At 40.7% G+C, this 20,939-nt stretch overlaps 2 protein-coding genes across 6 annotated transcripts in view; one reads left to right on the top strand and one right to left on the bottom strand.

Annotated features, from left to right (window-relative positions):
- Nucleotides 1-15,332, bottom strand: part of FBXO38 (F-box protein 38) — a 53,808-nt gene extending 38,476 nt beyond the window's left edge. For 3 of the 4 annotated variants that reach the window (XM_036096089.2, XM_078066716.1, XM_078066717.1), the window contains exons 1-3: nucleotides 15,231-15,332; nucleotides 6,568-6,758; nucleotides 2,492-2,625 (exon numbers count right to left, since the gene is read on the bottom strand). In XM_036096089.2, coding sequence (XP_035951982.2) covers nucleotides 2,492-2,625; nucleotides 6,568-6,695 — 262 coding nt within the window. In that variant the 5' untranslated portion in view covers nucleotides 6,696-6,758; nucleotides 15,231-15,332. Of the gene's footprint in view, nucleotides 1-2,491; nucleotides 2,626-6,567; nucleotides 6,759-9,131; nucleotides 9,232-15,230 lie in introns of all 4 variants that reach the window. The other variant, XM_078066715.1, reaches the window with a different exon arrangement.
- The window catches only part of LOC118538224 (sperm-associated acrosin inhibitor-like), a 119,028-nt gene continuing 113,419 nt past the window's right edge, over nucleotides 15,331-20,939 (top strand). For both annotated transcript variants that reach the window (XM_078066719.1, XM_078066718.1), the window contains exons 1-2: nucleotides 15,331-15,575; nucleotides 15,929-15,986. The gene's annotated coding sequence lies outside the window, so the exon portion shown is untranslated. The remainder of the gene's footprint in view (nucleotides 15,576-15,928; nucleotides 15,987-20,939) is intronic.

Below are 20,939 nucleotides of genomic sequence, written 5' to 3'. Positions count from 1 at the left end.
GGACAACACACATTTAACCTGGATAATTTGCACCTATTACTGGATTGGTGGGTGAGGAGGGACCACCTACCTGATCAGCACTACCCTCCACCCCTCCCAAGGTGCTCTCTGATCCAAAGAACCTCTAAGGCTCTGCCCTAGAGCACACAACTAAAAAAGGAGGAAGATATGATCCTCACCTTCACGAAGCTCACAGTTCTAACCTAAATCCCATCTCAAACTAGGTTCTCTTGGTCTATCCATTTCCTAATAACTACTCTATCCTGTGTTTAACTACCACTCCCTGGACATTTCAGAGAGTTCATTCTTCTGAAAAAGACAGATCAAGTTAGCTAAGAGAACATAAGTGAACCAAACTGAAAGGATGCTGAGCTGACAGAAAGCTATTTATCTGGGAGGCCAACTGTGTTCCATCCACCAGATGGGAACAGAGAGGCAGGTTACTTTCACAGCAGGGGTTTTGATGAGGTAAGGAGGGAGACAAGTTTCATTAGGTTGATACTTTATTTAATCTGGGGTATTTTGTCTTTAATGGAGGCTGTCAGAAATCCAACTGTCTGCTCACTAATGACAAGCAAAAATATTAACTCTCAAGAATGTAAATGGAGCCCCAAATCACTAAGTCTTACATACTAAAGTTTTCAAAAGTTGTTCTACTTGAACAGGGCTGGTCCAGATGACTGTGGTAACCTTAGAATCACAAAACTGAAAAGAAGAGACCTCAAAGATTACTTGGTCTGATTATACTAATAGTTCTTATTATCATCGTGTAGAATAACCTTCACTAACTGAGCCATTCAATGTGCTAACAATTCTACGTTTTTTCATCTATTCTCCCAACCCAGTGAAAAAGGTAATCACCCCACTTAGGAATGTAAAAATGAACCTGAAAGAATTTAAAAGCTACTGTGTGAAAGAGCCAGAATTCAAAACCAAGTCTGACCACTGCCAATGTCCATCCTCTTTTGTCATACACTCTCATCAAAAAATGGATATAGTTCCAGCTTGTTTATTGAGATTGTATGAGAACCCAAAGAAATCACATATGTAAACCATAAAGTACTACATAAAAACCTTAGTTATCATTATTATATAGAGAATCAGGGCCTAAACTCCAGGTTTAAACTATTGCCAGAGGGGCATTAGTAAGCAGGGTTAATGAGATCTTATTCTAGGCTACCGACTGTTTGCTTTGACCCTCTTTTATTGCAGGGATGGGAAGCCTTGGGCTCACAGGTATTTATCACAGTCTGAAAGAAATCAGCAATACGCAGACAGATTCTTCTCTAATTTGATAAGGGGCAGAGATCTTAAGGCTCAGGCTATATCACATGGGAGCTCTGCTATCCTGCCTCTTTATACAGTGCATTAATCCCATTGCTGGAATTCCTGCTGGTCTAACCTCTGTTAAAGCATATCTAATCTAAGGACTGATAGTCATTTTCACATTTCCCTCATTTTTTTCCCCCCTTTCCTGCTATAAATGATTACTCTCTGGAATAAAAAAAGTCCTTTTCCCTCAGGACGGTTTCTTTGAAGTATTTGAAGACAACTGTGGTTTGCCTCCCACCAAGCTAAGTTCTAGCCTCAGGTCTTTGCAATGTTCTTCACAAAAAGGTATATATACTGATAACTAACTGGCCAACTGAAGAGTTACTAGTTGACTGATGACCTTTCGAAAGGATATGGCACCCCAAACTGTAAAATATTCCAGTACCGCAGACAGTCTATCCTGTTCCACTTCACTTGTCAAGGTTCCCCCATCCCACCCTCATCACATTTTCAAAATATCAGGATCTGGATAATGCTGATAAGATGTCGTTAAACAAGACATTCAAAATTGTTACATAACAGTAACTAAAAGTCACCAGTTAATAGATTGGTGTTAACTGAGAAGAAGCCTTGATTGGCCCTTCATTTTAATTCTTCCCTTTCAGGTGTGCTCTGCTTAACTAAATGTATCAACTTTCTTTTCTGGTCTCTACCTGAGGTCCATTTGTGTGATTAGGCTACTAAGTCCGAATTCTTCACCCAGAAGACCAATGCCTTATTTGAGAATCTCTAAGACCTTATATAGGCCTTCCAAAAGTGCTAAAGAAATGAAAGCTCCACAAGTGCAATTTCTGTGGCCTGCTAGAGCAGTTTTACACAAATTGATTAATATCTGTTTAACTAGAGGCTGCCGTTAAGGGGTACAGGGAAGCTATGAAAACCTGCGTCATAGAACAAAGGACACTTTGTCTAATATGAGAGACATACATTGAGTTCTCCGATGGTACATTTGTGGAACAGGCTGATGTAGTTCCTTAAGGAAATAAACCAGTAAAGCCTCCGGCAAAACATTTTTCAACCCAAATGAACCTAAGTAATTTAGATAAAATTCACCTACAAGGTGACTTAGATTGCCTATCTTAAGACAAGTAATGTTTGATGGGAATATTATGAGGTTCCAGTAGGATTCCAGGGTACCTTACAGGCTAGATCTACTTACCACTTGGCATGTATTCCCACCACCGCCCTGCACAGAGATCCACAACCCTCACCACTCTCAGATATAGGGTCACTGCTTCTTTTAGCTTCCTGGAGAGACATTCCATACACATGATATCCTGCAGAGGGAGGTACCTTTGTGAGAGAAAGAAACTCATATTTATCAAGTGGGTAAGTACTTCCTCTCACCAACAGGTTACTTTTTGTCCTTCTTCCATTCTCCTACCCCTTGAATGAAATAAGACCTTAGGAATATTCACAGGGTTTTAAGATTAACATGCACATAAAACTTTTCACTAAAAACAAATGAGTCAGCAAATACTCAAGCATCCAAATAAAGTACTGAGCTCCCTCCATAGGGTGTTTGCTAAAACCTGCCTTTCTCCTTTTAAGTTTTTACAAACAAAGAAAATCTCAAGAAAAAAAAAGGGAAGAAAAAGATCTTAGTGAATTTCAAGGCCTGATGATAAGGGAACATGAGAAAGAGAGAATTAATCAGTTTAAACATGGCCAATATAATTTTACAGCTTTTACAGAAATCATTTCCTGTAGTAGCTAAAAAAATTCCTCTCTGCTCCCTCAACACACCCAGAAACTCTATTTTCTCCATGAATACTAAAGTTTATAGTATACAATTTCTTTCCTAGATCTTTTTACTTTTTAGGTCACACACAAGTACTGCATAAGCAGTAAGTGAGAACACCTCGTCTCAACTACAATTTCCTCTTTTACAACTCCCCGTTATCTCTTCCTTCCTGAAACTTTTCAAATAACCTGCACTTTTGTTGTTTCCAATAAAAGCAATATATATTTTGAAATATCAGAAAATCTCATCTCTCTCTCTCTTCCTAAACACACCTCCATATACAACTACATTAAAAAAAAAAAAAGGTAAAAACTACCCTTTACTGAGGTTGTATTGTATCACAGACACTGTAATGTAGTCACTATTTCACAACCTGACGAAGTAGGCTGTACTTCATTTGCCCTCCCCCAATCCTTTTTCTTTCTTTCTCTGCTAGGCTGTGTTCCCTACCCTTCCAGCTGCCGGTTGATTTTGGCCAACACATACCATGGGCGAAGGCTTTCTGCTATTCCTAGTCTCCTAGCTGAATTCTTTAGCACTCCTTATTGGCTCCATTAACCCTATCTAAGCCTCTCTAAATAGTCCCTTCATTAAATGATCTTCAAATTCCAGCCAAGTGTATGTACCTTGTTTCCTGCTAGAACGCTCACTGATATAACAGGTACTATTTTACAAGTGGCAAAATCGGCTCAAAAAAGTTAACCTGCAAAAAGTCAACAACTAGGAAAGAGGAAGGAAGAGCAAGGATGTCAACACAGTTGGATCTGACTCTAATTCCTAAAAATGAAGCTAATTCTAAAAGAAAAGTCCAAGTATGCCTGCTGAGCATTTCTCTGCTCCATTTTTTTTCTACCTCTGGACACGCTCTCTTCCCCTTCAAACTATTTAAAGAGAATAAAATAAAATGTAATTTTCTTCAAAAAAAAAAAAAGCATTATGGCTAACTTAATTTAGTCTTCATAACTCAGATATAAATAGGATAATTTTCAGAAATTATAGGACTACACATTTTATAAACAACGAAAAATAGTGAACTTGCTTTCTGAATCAACTTACACACTAAAGTATTTTTTCCCCAAATTACTGATTGTTATCCAAAGTATATGCCTGAGTAAATATTATACTCCCTTTAATTACAAATAGATCAGTAATTGCATGAAGATGATCTTACATCATATTTACCCTCAGAAAAAGAAATGTATTTTTTCTTCAAAGATACATAATCGAAGAGTTGGAGGCATTTCAAATACATTTTTAAAAAGATGTGACACTAGATTCCACTCCTTCCACTTGAATATTCTGTTTGAACTGCAAAATGTTATCGTATCCACTCTCAATTTAAAATATGGTTCAATTTGTTTACAATATGCCCACCCATTATTCAACAAATACCTAACACACATCCCCAGAAACAATTTTACCTATGCTTTCTTCCAGGATTTTAACAGCTTTATTGTTTAATTTGTTGATGCATTCAGAATTTGGTATCAGATATGACAGATAACAACATGCTTTTATTACTCTCTCCAAATGATTCCTGGGTTATGACATCATCACTGAATAATCCACTCCACTCAGCTTTACCTCACTGATGTGAATACCAAGTTTATCATAAACCAGATCTCAACATATATTTGAGTCCCCATATGGAGCCTACATATGCAAACTGTCGGTTTTACCCAACTGTCTGCTTAATTTCTCCAGTACCAAATCTTCAATGGTTGTATATTTTAGAATATATTTGAACACCTGGTAGGGTTAGACTGTTTTTCTGAAAAAACTTTCTGAAAAATGTTCAGACATTCTTCTGCCAAATGAACTTCAGTATCATTTTGTTTTGTTAAAAAAATTCTGTTATTTTGGGTTTCCTATTCCCAGACAGAACTGAACTGTGACAAAACTACACTGTGTCACACAACAACAAACTGTAGAAGATATATCCAAGTTTATGTTAGAAAAGAAAAATAAAGTGCCCATGGTTCCCTAAAGTAGCTTTGCTGTCTCTATTTTAAAATTTCTTGGGATGCCTGGGTGGCTCAGTCGGTTAAGCGTCTGCCTTCAGCTCAGGTCATGATATCAGGGTCCTGGGATCGAGCCCTACACTGGGCTCCCTGCTCAGCGGGGAGTCTGCTTCTCCCTCTCCCTCTGCCCCTCCCCTTGCTTGTGCTCTCTCTCTCAAATAAATAAAATATTTAAAAATAAAATAAAATAACATTTATCTGCAAATATTCAGTAATTTTAAAAAATTCAAAACCCTTGGGGTGACTGGGTGGCTCAGTCGTTAAGCGTCTGCCTTCGGCTCAGGTCACGATCCCGGGGTCCTGGGATTGAGCCCCACATCGGGCTCCCTGCCAGGGAGCCCGCTTCTCTCTCCCCCACTCCCTCTGCTTGTGTTCCCTCTCTTGCTGTGTCTCTGTCAAATAAATAAATAAAAGCTTTAAAAAAAAAATTCAAAACACTTCTAAGAACTTCATAAATGGTAATTTCCCCTAGGTAAATAAAATAGTGGAAAATCCAAATGCTTGGAAAAGTTCATTGGAACTGTGTAAGAGAAAAACTGCAAATAATCTAGATGTCAGACTACAAGGGAAAAGTTAATTATTGTGTCATAGTCTAGTGACTAAAATGCTCATTATGAAGACCATGAAGCAATATGAAAAAGGGCAGAGCGGGATCAGAACCACTAACGCTCAACAAGCATTTATGCTATCCAGTGTATTGAGTGCTTTAAAAGCATTCTCTCACCGAATCTTTATAACAACATCTTTATTGATCCCTGGACCAAGGCAAGTAAGTGAAAAGACTCATGATTCAAACTCAGGTCTCCAACTCCAGAGACAAAGTGTGTTAGGGTTGTTTATTTGAATGGATAATGACTGAATGAAGAAAGCAGGGGAAACTGGAAGTGACAGATTTTTGTTGTTTTTTGTTTTGGTTTCTTTGACTGTTGTTTATAATGTAGTGTGGACAAAAATATAATTTAAAAAAGGATTTTGAAAAAAGCTTTACCACAGAACAACTTTAATGTGTGCATGCATAAAGTAATGATGGATATTATTTCACGAAACTATGATTTCAATCACTTACATACATGTACATATAAAGAAAATGTTTCTCACTGTGGGTTGTAGTCAAAGTCAGAAACACTGCCTTATATTGTACACACATGGTACCGTAATAAGAAAAGTCAACAAATCAGTTGCTAAGAATTCTGAGAAGCCTGAAATGTTAACGTAGTCTAGAGAATGGATATCCAGTAGAACTTAGTGCAACGAAAGTGGTATTCCCTAGCTTCACTGTCTGAGCTGTCCTACACAGTAGCCACAAGACATATAGGCTAGTGTAACTGAGGAACTGGACTGATTTTTAATTTCATTTCAATTTAAATGCCATAGGTAGCTAGTAACTACCATACTAGAAAGCGCAGCTCTAGAATTTGCTTCTACTTAATACGTTCTAGCGGGGTAAAAGTCAACCAAACAAAATCTTACCTAAAAATATGGCAAAGCACTTCATGTGAAAGTTGATTCATATAGTCCTTTGTTTCATCAGATATTGTTTCCTCAGCTATTTCATTATTCATGAGACATGTTTTAACACTTTTCTTTCGTGGACCCATTGCTGTGTTATCTCCAGTATCAAAGAGCAAATCTTCCCTCTTGATAACTTGAATTCAAAGCACCTGAAAGCAAGAAGAGACTAGAGTAGACTACAGCACACCAACTCCAGACTCAGAAATTATCCCTAGAAAACCTAGTTTTGTAAAACAGTGTTTATTTTAAAAGAGAAAGAAGGGTACAGACCACATTCAAATTAATAAAAACATTACACAAAATGCACAGAACATCTTTTTCTGAAGAGCAGTAGAGAATATAAAAATGCATTATTTAGAATGAGCAAAAAAATAAATAAAAATAAATAAAATCCAAGGAATCAGGAGTTCTGGATTCTATTTTGTACTGTTGCTTCCTAACTAATTCACTCAATTTTCCCAAGCATCAATTTCTTTACCTGTAAGGTAAGATAGTTAAACTAGGTAACAAAACCCCTTCCAGTTCTGGGATCTCCTTATTCTAGGACTGACCATCACAAAGAAGGTAGAAGAGAAATGTTGGGTTCCAGTCCTGATCTGCCAAACTACTTTTATGAACTTCAGTCACCTTTTAATTCTTCATTTTCTGACCTATAAAGTGAGGGGATTAGACTCTACCAGTGGGTCCCAGGCCCCTTTATAAATCTGATAAGAACTACAGACCTTCTGCTCAAAAACTAAACACTATTTATGTATAATTTCAGATGGAGAATAAAATCACCCCTTTCCCTCTCCTGTAAACATTAAGGAGCAAAGGTTAATTCTCTTTTGTGTCAAATGTATGTTTTGTCTGTGTTTTAAATAAGCTTTGGTGACAGAGGAAGAGAGGGGAGGAGGGAGAAAAAGGAAGGGATGGAGGGTAGATGGAGAATTAAAGTCAGATGAGCAAGCACTCAAAGGGCTTTGTTTTATTTTATTGGTCAGGTTAAGAGGGAACCATGTAAAAACAGTGTCCTTTAAATAGCATTATCAACTATCACTGGTAAAATTCTTAAAAATGATTTGGACTCAAACTCAGAGAACTCTAGATCAGAGCTTAAACTACATCACGCTGCAGTGATGCACAGAAGTGCAGTTCCAAACCAGTGCATCTCTAGGAATAGTATCTGTTCCATTTCATGTACCACCTTTTCCTTTTTCCTAATTATAATCCTTTACTATGAAAACTTTCTAAAGCGGACTACATGCTTCTATTTTCCTACAAGGTGGACTCAATAAAAGCTTAACCTTTTCTTGATGACCTCAGGTTATCAATATGAATATCCATTATATTCTGCGATACCTCTCCTCAGAGCTATGGAAGTCTGTGGAGTTCCTGGGGATTCTTTGCTTTACAAATAAATGGGAGCAAACTACATGGCTAAGTGAATCCTCAGATTTCCTGTGCCTGTGTGTGTTCTGGTCTCTTCCCTCACTGACAGGTCACTTTTAACTTCTCACAGGTGGCAGCATGCTCGCTTCTCCCTGCATTCCACACACGCTCATGTGCACAGACACATCCCTATACCTACCTCTAAGCCCCCCTCTAATTTGTTGCCTCTTCAGCTATGGCCTAGGAAACCAATGAAATACCTTCACACAATTGTGTGCTGATTAGCATCATCAGACACCTAGCAGTACAGACCTAAGCAATTCTGCAAAGAGTTGGTGCATGAGCTACCTTGCACCGAATTTGTGACATCTCTTTTGCCTTCTCAAAAGCTTATATGTATGTTGTCCATCCATTTTGGTTAACGGCCTTGGGAGAAATAAAAGTTTGTACTTAGAACTCCCCACAAAAAAAGTTATAAATATACTCACCTGTTTCTATCACTGCCCACCTTTTCCTATTCACTGCCCTCTCCCCAGGAAAATGAATCTTTCCATCCTACAATGGCTCCCAAAACTGCTATAAGGTTATTTTGACCTCCTCCTCATGAAATCCAATAGGCTCTCTTCAAGGCTCCCCCCACCTGACCCATCTGTAGCATGGGCACTGCTAACCACTCTTTCCTTGAAATCCTCACATCATGCGACCCCCAAAGTGATATTCTCTTGGTCCTGTTCATTCCTCTATGACCACTCCTCAGTCTCCTCTGCCCATTCGCCCTAGAATCCTCTTCCGCCTGGGGCAACTGTATCCACTCTCAGCGCTTCCGCTACTGCTACTACAAAGACACCTCAAAAAAAAAAAAAAAAAAAAAAAAAGAATCCACTTCTAGCTCCTATCTCTCTTGAGTTTTGACCTTTACCTCCTCTCAGAAACCTTCATCTCAGTATCTTGAACATCTTCAAAAATCTTATGTCCAAACTGAACTCCCTCCACAACCACCACCACTCCTCTCCCAAAACACATTCACACACACCTACTTTCCCTACTCTATAGTTTACCATACGCCCAAATCAGAAACTGTGAAATCAGCCTCAATATGTTGTGCTCTCTCACTTCCCAGTCACTCGACTGGCTATTCTTACCAATCTTACCACAAAACATTGCTCTTGCATCCACTTCCGCAGGCTTTTAGGCCTCTATCAACCCTCACCTGGGCGACTGCAATGGCTTCCTCAGTGATGTCCCCAGGGCCTGGAACAAAGCCCACCACACAATACCCACAATAAGTAATTTGCTGAATAAATGCTTACCATACCATCCTCCACATTGAAACCAGAATAATCTTTTTAAACCGTTCCTGAGTGCGTATTAAGTGAAAAAATTGAGATGTGGATTATTTCAAAAGTATTACCTCATTTGTGTAAGAGAAAAAGGACAAATATGCTCCTGTTTACATGGGACGTTTCTGGAAAGGCCCACAACAAAGTATCAACAGTGGTTACCTCTGGGGAGAAAAGAGGTTTAGGAAAGTAGCTAAGATTACGTTTCCTACTCTTCTCCATTATTTGAAAATTTAGATTTGTTTTGTATATTACACCTCTCAAAAAACAAACAAACAAAAAACGAATCAGCCTACAAGAAATCCCAGCTTCCACAGGATAAAATCTTTCCAGTCTCATCCCATGGCACCTTCCTAATCTCATCTTTCAATCCTTAACCCCTTGTCCTTCAGGACACTCGCTCCTGCCACACCAATATCCTCAGTTCCCCCAAACATTGATCTTTCATTCCTAATAAGCTATTAACTCTGACTAGAATGTCCTTTCCCTCCCTTTTTTGCCTAAAACAGCACTAATCTGTTTTCAAAATCTAGTTTAAATGTTTTAAGTCCTCTGTGAAAACTTCTCACCTCTTTCGAGCTCCCTGTGAGACTTAACATATGCTTCTCCTATAGAAACTTGTGTAGTATTTTTTTGGCCACGTTTCGGCCAGGAAAAGGGAAAGAATCTCAATCTCCTGCATCTACATGAAAACAAGTCTTTGCTCATAATAAATCCTCAAATATCTAACGTATGAACATCCATCAGTCTTTCCATTATTCCGGGTGCATCCAGTAGCTTCAAGGCTGCTAGGAGCCACCTCATTGTCCTCTGAGCATCCTGTTTGCTACCACAGCACTCAAAGATCTCAGCAACAAGCTTATAACCCTGGCAAAAATGCAATCAGATTTTAATCCAATCAGGAAACACAAAACAAACAGCTACCTGCACCTACAAATGCCTCAACAAGACTATTAACCAGTTCCGACCAATCCAACCATGGATGAATTCTCCAGCTCTCATATCTCAGCACATGCTTCACTTTTAAGAATCTTGACAGCTCTAACCTTCCATGAATACCATGTTCTTGACTTTTCATCCTATAAGTAAAAATCTTTCTTAGCCTTTCTCCCTTCTTTTTCTTCACCAAAACCACGCCACTATTTACACCCTCATCTTATGATTCTATCTTTTGCTGTTCCTTATTATTTTGCAAGCTGTGATTTTGTGGGAATCAGATTTAATAGCCCCATTGTACAACCAACACTTGAATTTTTAAACCAAACAGACTGCACCTTAAATATCATTGGGTTTATAAAAGTTCACTTGTTTAGAACTCAGAAATATTTACTCACAGATATGACTTTATACAACATTATGCAGAGATCAGGTCCCTAGCAAGCCCACAAAAACCTATTTAACTTACAGTACGCATTAACACTAACTATCGAAGGGCCTAAATTAGCAGCACGAACAAAATTTTAGGTGGAATTATATATATATACATATATATTTATTTTCTATATGATGCCTAGAATTGAAGACTTATTCATGTAGCTATCTACTTGGCAGCAAGTGTAGTGACTCCCCGGCTCTAAGCGTCTGGTGGGGTACTTGTGGAGATGAACACCAGGGTAAAAGATAAGATCTCCATCCCACATCTAGGGGCTTAACAGATCAGGACCCACAGCCAGGGGAAAGCCATCAGTCGTCTCCAAGTAGGTGTCTTAGAAATATCCAGGAGATAAAGAGCCTCCTCGTTAAAGGATTCATTTACTTGCCCTTACTACCAGTCAAACTCTATAAAGGACAACAAAATTATCTCCACTAAGGTTGGCTTCATCTTCATTGACGTGGCTATGCCGAGAGTAACAGAGGCCTGGCAACCCTATATGAGAAGAAAACAGGATACAAGACAAGCAAAATCCAAGTGATGATGGCATCTCTCCTGTCTGTGAACCCTCTCTCTCTTGATTGCTTTTCTTTTAGCGGGATGAGGGATAAAAGCAAGTGAGAATGGGAAAGTAGCCTTCCATACCTTGGTTTCTTCCTACCCCTATATCCAACATATCACCTTTTGCCACTTGAGAAACTCAACAAGGCAGGGAAGGTGCAAAGCAGCAGTAGATTAGAAGGGAAAGAGCAAAGGAGGAAAAAGCAACAGTAGGTAAAGATGAAACACTGAAGCGGAGCTAGCAGAGGAGTTAGAGAGGGTAAGGGAGAGGTAACTATAAATAATAGGTGAGTATAAATACGTGAAGAATATATTTTGCAGCACTAGGTGTTATTTCTAGGGTTAGCCAAGTTCTGGAGACTCAGACTCTAAACCTCAAAGAAATGTCATTCTGACAGAAGTATAGAATCCCAGAATCTCAAAAGCTGAAGGGGCCCTCAAAGCCTACCCAGTCACACAGTTCTTAATTTTTTGTGGGTCACAACCCCATCTGAGACTATGGTGAAAGCTGCACATCTTCTCCCCAAGAGGAAAATAAAACATACCTCAGACTCATGCACGATGAATTTCATACACAATTTCAGGGGCTTCACAGACACATCAAAGCTCATCCAGAGGTCCTTACCTAAGACCAGCTCCCTCAATTTCCAGATGGACAAACAGAACCAGAGAAGGTAAGTCATTTGCCCAAGGGCACGTATTAAGTGTCCTTCAAACTTCTCAGCCTACGCTACACACCGTATCATCAAGTCAGGCTCCGCACCTTGGCTGTCCCTCCGCATTCCAGAGCTACGCCCCAGTACTCCGAGATGGGCTTCTGGATGCTCTGACAGAACTGATGCTCACCACACCCTGCTTCACAAATTAGGGTTTGTGGTCCATCTAATTTAGGGTCCCACACCACAGCTTTTAGCAGTCCTGGGTATCCTACAGTCTTTCGGTGGCAGACCTTAGCCACTGGAAGCATCTTTTTCGTCTGGGTGGTGCAAGTACATTCTAAGTAGTAAGCCTGAGTTATCTATGTGTGTTCTTTAAGCCAGGGGTCCTTCTGTAATACAGTTTCTCTTAGGTGTGCTCTTCTCCTTCCAACTGGCCAGTTCAAATCTCCTCTCTGCCCAAACAGAACTACACTATTCTCTATTAATTCAGTTCATTCTGTTTGCTCCCAAATTTATCCCCATCTTTTAATCCCTAACCCTTAAGGCTATCTCCACCTCTTGCAGGGGAGCACTAACATTTCCTTGCAATATCAAGTTCTTTTCCTTTTAGTCTTCTATTTCCACTGTAGAGGTTTTAACACTTACTATTCACAATTCTGAGAATGGCTGATATCTATAAAAATCCTATATAAATCCACTCCTTCACTCCCTAAATGTCACATCTAAAAACCTTCCTATACCTCTACCATCCTGCTAACATCCTCCACCATCCCTGACTTATTCTACTAATTAATCCTTTCCTCAGATCACACCAGGCCTTCCCAGGTGCATGTTTATCTCTTATTAACACACTTTACAGGGCAGAGATAAACCAACTTATCTTACAACTAACCAGAAAACTTAGGGATCTCTTGTTCTATAAAATTTTCATAATTCTGAACCAATTTCTCATTCCGTATCTAATTAACAGTTCTATGGAGAAACTCCTTTTCTTGATTGCTGTTATCTGTTCATCCATCTATCTCCTCTATCATTTACTGCCTACTAAGTGCTAGGTGGTGACAAAGTCTTTCTTCCCTTGAAACTTACTGTCTTAGAATGCAGACAGACTCTAACACCAGTTTCTTATAACTCAGTCATTTCCAATACTATAGTTTAAATTACCTTTCATTACCCTCATCAAAAATACCTTTCTCCCATTTAAAACTTCCCCACGTCTTCAATCATCTATCTGGTCAAGGGCTTTCCTGCCCTTCAGGTTCTTTTTTTTTTTTTAAGATTTTATTTATTTGACAGAGACACAGCAAGAGAGGGAACACAAGCAGGGGGAGTGGGAGAGGCAGAAGCAGGCTTCCCGCCGAGCAGCGAGTCCTATGTGGGGCTCAATCCCAGGACCCTGGGATCATGACCTGAGCTGAAGGCAGACGCTTAACAACTGAGCCACCCAGGCGCCCCTGGCCTTCAGGTTCTAATGCCTTTCTTTAGTTTCTATTGGCTTCAGCTTGCTCTTATCAAAATAATATTGCATGTCACTTAATCTGACCTAACATCATAGATCCTAACATCAATCATAGAGCTTTTATGTCTACCTAGGATAGCCTCTCTTGCCTAAAGAAGTGCCACACCACATCTGCCAAACTGCTTAAATAAAGAACAAACAAACAAACACAGAATTCGAGTGCCAAAAGGGTCTAGGAATCATCCAGTCCAACCCTTCATCTTCTCGATAAGGAAAAGTGAGGCCCAGAGAGGTAAGCTGGCTTGTCCAAACATACAAAGTCAGAAAGTATGAGTCCTGAAGCAAGGATACAGGTCTTAAACTCCAGTGCAGACTAATTTTATTTTACTATGTCACTTCACCTTACTGAAGCCTCATTTTTCCTTTTTCTCTTATGCTATGCCTTAGTATATTTTTCACTTAAGTGTATCCCTGCAGGCATACATTCATTTAAACAAACACACACAAGGGGTGCCTGATTGGCTCAATCGGTAGAGCATGCGGCTCTTGATCTCGGGGTTCTTAGTCTGAGCCCCATGCTAGGTGTAGATTAACTTAAAATAAAATCTTAAAAAAAAAATAAACACACACATACAAGTCTATATTCCTTACCCTAAGAGAACATAAGAATCACAGCACTGCAAATTTTGAAAGGAGGAAAGGACCCTCAGGGATTACCTAAACCAGTAACTGTCAGAAGTTAAAAATTACAAGCACAGATTTTTCAATCTACAGGACTACACAATATGTAGCTTTCCACATCCCACCGCTTCTCTCCCCCAGAAAATCATGGTCTTACAGAGCCATTATTTTATTCTTCAGTTGTACTGAGAGTATGGGAAAGAGGATTAAGAACCAGTGACCTAATCCAATGTGCTCATTTGCCAGGTGAGAAATCTCAAGTCCAGAGAGTCCAAAGGAATTTGCCCAAAGTGCCAGCAATTAATAGCAGGTTTAAGACAAAAAAACCAAGATCTCCCATTCTTCACGCAGGTGTGTTTTCACACTGCTGGTCTAGATTTATAAAACAAAGTCGTCAGGACAGAGCTTCCCCCTGCACAAGAACCCTCCTAAGTTGCCCTTGGCCAGTTTGGTGCCTGGAAAAACATGGTAGACATCTCTTATCAGTCAACTCCTGGCTATCCAGGAGGCAGGAAGACAAGCTGTTCAGGTCTGTCTCTAAGGAAAGACCCCTTTAAAGGGAGTTGAGAACCTGATCTTCGGAGCTAGGAGAAGCATAAGAGGCAACTAACACTTTCATTTTACAGATAAGCAAACTGCGCTACAGAGAGGGTAATGGAACTGGGCAAGGTCACACAGGGAGTCGGTGGCGAGGTAAGACTAGAACTTGAGGCTCCTGATCCCAGGGCTGGCCGCCTCTTGCTCAGAGACATCTCCTCAGTACGCTGACTGCCGGTCTTCCCTAACGTACTGGCTTAAATACTGACAACGTTAAAATCGTAGAATTCGTGACGCCCGGGGTGGGATGGTGTCCCATAAATTGCCCAGGCCAACCCCCCACCCCGCCCCCCATTCTGAGGGAACCAAAACTCAGAGAGGGTTCTTTATGCTAGAATCTTCGGCCAGATCTGGACAAGGTAAGCAAACCCCTCAACCAGGGCCTACAAGGCCAAGACCCACAAACTCAATCCCGGCTCTCCCGGGAGCTCTAGGCCTGAAAGGAGCCCGAGACCGAGAGCCCAGGCGGTCGGGAGCCCGGGAGCCCCGGAGCCCCCATCCGGCCGCCTCCACCCCGCCGCCCACACCCCCGGCTCTGCAGCCCGCCGCCGGTCCCCGGGTCCACTCGGCCGCCGCCTCACCTACGCCGGCCCTCCGTCTGTTATTGTGGTCGAGAGGGAGGGAGAAGCGCGACCGACACTTCCCGCGGCCCCCACCGCCGCGGCGCTTCCGCTTCCGCCGCCGCTCGGGCATTTCCGGAGGGTTGCCTTCCGGGGCTGGGCTCGTTCCTCGTGTCCGTGGTGGGTGTGGGACGCAGGCGTCGAGTCACGGCAGCCATGTTGAGCGTGGCAGTTCGTGAGGCGTTGGAGCGGGTCCATCTTACCGTGGCGGCATTGCCGCGCCGGAAGGGCTTAGAGTCGGAGGCGGGGGAGGCAGTTGCTTTTCTGTGGTTCGCAACTCAGTTCGCCGGTGTTCGGCGGCTTTGGGTAAGCTTTTGGACCTTGCGTTTGGCATTTGCAAAACGACTGTGTTCCAGTAGGGATTTTTCCAGAATTCGTTTAGCTAAAAAAAGAGAAATTTTTTTTTTTTTTTTGGAGAAGGGTCGCGGGGGACAGTTTGAAGATGTTAACGTTAAATCAGCCCTTCTCTATTTGGGGGACGTTGTTTCTGCACATAATTAACAGCATTTTATAGGTTTCAAAAGGCTCTCACATGAGTATCTCATTAAGAACTCCCTACCACTCTGACATATGGGCAGGACTCACTTAATAGGTTTTCTTCTTTGTTTAATGGATAAAAATTTATCTTCAGAAAGGTTAATTTACTCAATGTCACACAGGTGGACTGAAACGCAAAATTTTACCCTCCACATCCCACGTTCTTGCCGCTGCATACATGTAAGTAAAATGGACTAAAATGCATAAACTAAAATAGATACAAATAACCTTTAGGAAAGTTAGTGCGCATGAGACCCAATTTGACAAGACACAAGGCCAACTAGACGGTTCTGCCGTAGAAAGAACTGAAGATGGACTTTGGAAGGGGGGCGCCGTCCTTCCTAGTCCTTTCTTGATGCCAAACCTGGTTTTTCCTCTTTCCCTACTATGGTTTGGCATCATGGGTTTCAGCTTATCATGGCAGTCACAGTTCTAGCTATGCAATTCCAGGTGTCAAACCATGTGTCTTGATTTAGGGCTCTGGGAAGAAAAAGCAACAAAGCCTCATCATATTTATATACTGTTCATCTTAATCCCCACTTTCATATTACATTATTTCTGTAAGTGAAAATAGTCCCGTTGCCATGTTAGTTGCTTCCATCGATTTCTTTCATATTTGAACTTAAATAAATCAAACAGTAAAACAAACCTTGGCTTTTTCTGTTTTCTGGATTATTTAGAAAAACAAATAGGAATTATATATGAAAGTGTCTAGCACTGAGCCCGGCACAGATACAAGTGATTCAATAAAGTTTATTTCAGTGCAAATGGGTTGAATCTTTATTTGAATATATTATTGAATGTGGTTAGCATTCCTCCTTCAGTAAAGAGTACTATGGTGGGACCAGAAATACTCACAAATAAGATATGTTTCCTACTTCAAATTTAGAAAGGGAAGCAAAAGCTTATCTACAAATACTGTAATAAATGCTGAATAGAGATGTTTTCTGAGTGCTATGAGTGCCTGCTGTCTATAAGTAGACTTAAAAACTAGTTTTAACATTCTTTTTCTAAGATTTTATTTATTCATTTGTGGGGGGCGGGGAGCAGAGGGAGAGGAACAAGCACACTCCCTGCTTAGTGCAGAGCCAGATGCGGGGCTCAGTCTCAGGACCCTGAGATCATGACCTGAGCCAAAATCAAGAGTTGGACACTTAACCGACTGAGCCACCCAGGTGCCCCGGTTTTAGCATTTTAAGGTAGAAGGTGTGCATCCCTTTACCTCCAAGATTTTTTTGTTCCTTGGTGATGTGGGTTTTTATTAGAGTCCTGAGCTAGTGTTCCCTGCTCTCATACAGTAGCATCATCAGTGAAGCTCTTCCCTCTACAGTGAAATCTGCCCTATACTAAATGGCCCTGAACCACTGTGGGTTTGTTTTTTTTTTTAAATTCTTACTCCCTGCTTTTTAATAAATTTTTTAAAGATTTTATTTTTATTTCATTCACGAGAGACAGAGAGAGAGGCAGAAGGAGAAGCAGGCTCCCCCGAGGAACAGGGAGCCTGACGCAGGACTGGATCCCAGGACCTGGGCGCTTAACTGAGTGAGCCACCCAGCCACCTCTTAATTAAAATTTTAAATACCTCTTACTTCTCATACTCCCATAGGTTCTAGCACCAGCCTCTCTTCTCCCTTGAAATGTCTTAGGCCCTTAAATAAGGGCTGAACATTTGTTGGAAGGTCTTAACACTTAAGAGAACAAGCTCTGGTTGAGGATAGGGGACAGGGTTTGTTAGGTCCCCTTCTTATGGCTATGGGGCCTGTGTAATGCAAAACTGCAGGAGGTACCATGCACATTGGGGTCATCCACATTACGCTTGGAGTCAAGTAATGTGGCAGAACTCAGCTATGAATTAAATACAGGATTTTTTGAGAAGTATATCCTTTTATAGCTGCTTCAGCTGAGAAACTGTGTATTCAGTGGTCAGCAATGCAGGCTTTACAATTTTAGAAGTTTAGAAAGATCTGCTTCAAGTGTGAGTTCCTCTGCTTACTGGCAGAGACCATGAGCAAGCATTTCAATTCTCAGCTTCAGGTTTGCCAAGTAAAAATGGACATCATTATGGTACCTACATAATAAACCACAGCAGAATTTAGTGGTTAAACACAATATATTATGATCTGTCATGATTCTGTGGGTTGACTGGATTTGGCTGGGTGGTTCGAGCTTGGGGTCTCTTACACATTTGCAGTCAGATGTCAGCTGAAACTATAGTTAACTTCAGGCTCAAATGAATGTCACGTTATTGGCGATTCAGGCTGGAAGCTCCCTAGGGGCCCAGCTAGAGCTATCCAACAGAGTGCCTGCACATGGCCTCTTTCTCTGGTTTGGGTTTCTCACAACAAAGTGCTTGCTTAGGGGGCTCTCAGAGACCATAAATGCAGAGAGTGAGCTGTTCCAAGCAGTAAAGTAGGACTTATGATCTAGCCTTGGATCCCAGAAGTTACTTCTGTCACAGTCTATTGGTCAAGAAGACACTAAGCCAGCCTAAATTCAAGGGGAAAAGAGTAAGACTCCACCTCTTGATCGAAGAAGTAGCAAAGAATTTGTGGCCATCTTTAATTTACCACACTACCTCATTTATTTGTTTTTAGTTTATTTGGACATATGTACATTTTATTAGCACAGGTAACAAAAAGAAAGCCTGGTAACCCCACCAATACAAATAGTTTTGCGTCTGCAAGTGAATCATTCTTTTTTTTTTTTTTTTTTAACGATTTTATTTATTTATTTGAGAGAGAGAATGAGAGACAGAGAGCATGAGAGGGAGGAGGGTCAGAGGGAGAAGCAGACTCCCCGCTGAGCAGGGAGCCCAATGCGGGACTCGATCCTGGGACTCCAGGATCATGACCTGAGCCGAAGGCAGTCGCTTAACCGACTGAGCCACCCAGGCACCCAGTGAATCATTCTTTACATGCTTTTTAATTGTGTAAAAATATACATAACATAAAATTTACCATCTTAAACATTTTTAAGTGTGGACTTCAGTGGCATTTAGTATATTTACATTGCCATGCAACAATTACTACCAGCCACCTCCAGAACTTTTTTTTTTCTCTTCCCAAATTGAAACTCTATACCAGTTAACTCCCATCCCTGCCCACCCCCCAGCCCCTGGCAACTATTACACTTTTTGTCTCTAGATACAAATCATATTATTTTTTGTCCTTTTGTGTTTGGCCACTTTCACTTAGCATAATCCCTGTTTCATCCCTGTTGTGTCATGTGTCAGAATTTCGTTCCTTTTTAAGGTTGAATAATACTCCATTGTATGTATATACCACATTTTGTTTGTCCAGTCATCCATTGATGGGCATTTGGGTTGTTTCTACCTCTTGGCTATTGTGAATAATGCTTCAGTTACCATGAGTATGCAAATATCTCTTCTAGATCTACCCTTCCATTCTTTCACATATATATCCAAAAGTGGATTGCTGGATCATATGGTAGTTTTATTTTTAATTTTTCCATTCGGCTGCACCATTTCACATTCTCACCAGCAGAGCACAAGGATTCCAATTTCTCCACATCTTTGCTCTCTTCTGTTTTTTTTTTTTTGTGAGGAAATATTTGTAACCCACTTAGAACAGTGCCTGGCATGCATCAAAAACTCCACAAAGCTTAGCTGTTATTATTTGACTGTCCAGAGCCCTCTTTTCTTTCCTTCTTCTCGCCTATAGTTGAAGTTGCAAGGGCTGAACTCTTAGCATGTGGTATTTCTGAAGTTCATTTTCAAAGCATTTTACACTTTCCCAAGTTACATAAGGAAATGCTAAGAAAGGATATTGTACATAGGTATATGCATAGAGAATTGCAGTTTCAAAACCAAACACAAGGTGGTAGATTAGGAAAAAAGAACAAAAATATAACAACAATAAAAAAAACAAAACGAGAGAATGAAGGAAGGTAGGAAGAGAAAGAGAAACAGGAAAAGGAAAAACCTGCATGGGAGGCTTTTGTAAGCCTGAGCTCTGAGTAAAGCATTAAGCAACAAGGCCTTTGCTTTTTATTTTTATTTTGGACCAAACTATACCAGATCAAAGTTATGTCACAGGAAAGTGAAAAGATTGAGGATGAAACTTAAGAAACTAACAAGCTTTAGGGGTGCCTGGGTGGCTAAGTCGTTGGGCGTCTGCCTTTGGCTCAGGTCATGATCCCAGGGTCCTGGGATCAAGCCCCGCATCAGGCTCCCTGCTCAGTGGGAGGCCTGCTTCTCCCTCTCCCCCTGCTTGTGTTCCCTCTCTTGGGGTCTCTCTCTGTCAAATAAAAAAATAAAATCTTTTAAAAAAAGAAAAAACTGACAAGCTTTCTTTTTACAATACTTGTGTTGTGTTTTCCCTGTCACTACTTCTAGGGCAGGTCTTTTAGCCTGATCTCCAGAGATATGAGAGCACAGAAGTTACTCTTTAGAAAATTGTTTGAAATGTCAAGAGCTATTTACGTTCAGTAGACATTTATTAAAAAGATTTCATGGAACCTGGGAATATATTAGACACTAGGGCGGCAGAGATGACCAGGAACCAGTCTCTGCTCCTAGGCAGGCTGGAAGACATGTTCTGAACAAAGAACACTTCAGGGGAATGCCAGGATGCCCTGCAGCACAGCGGGCACCAAGTGAGTCCAAGCTGTTTGCAGCTACACTTGAAATAACTGCTGAGCACCCTCTTTAACTCACTTTTCCTCCCACTATGGGCTTCTGTGTCACTGCTTCTTAATTGTGTCCCTGTCTCCTCAATCATCCTGGCTCTAGCCTCTCCCCTGCAAAGTCTTACTTTGATTATGTTTGTTTTGGTTTTGCATTCTTTTAATCACAATGTCACTCTATCGGTCATTTAAATACATCATCACATTTAATCCGATGAATTCTGTGACCTACGTACCGCTTACCCCGTTTTATAAACAATGCAACTCAGGTTCAGAGCGGTTAAGTTTTTTGCTAAAGTTCACACAGCTAGTAAATTGCAGAGAATCATTATGAAATCTGAGCTATCTAACTTCAAAACCCATATTCCTCATTACTAAATGGTACACTCTTGTAATTTTTTCCTCCAAATGAAAATCTGATTAATCTTCCTAAAGCATACTGTGCATTATAATGGCTCTTTTGTGATTGAATTTTTAACCTTCATGTAT

Source organism: Halichoerus grypus, chromosome 2 (genome assembly GCF_964656455.1).
Source record: "Halichoerus grypus chromosome 2, mHalGry1.hap1.1, whole genome shotgun sequence".
Classification (NCBI taxonomy): Eukaryota; Metazoa; Chordata; class Mammalia; order Carnivora; family Phocidae; genus Halichoerus; species Halichoerus grypus.
The sequence above is the reverse complement of the archived record's forward strand: the minus strand, read 5'-3'. Positions and strand labels throughout refer to the sequence as shown.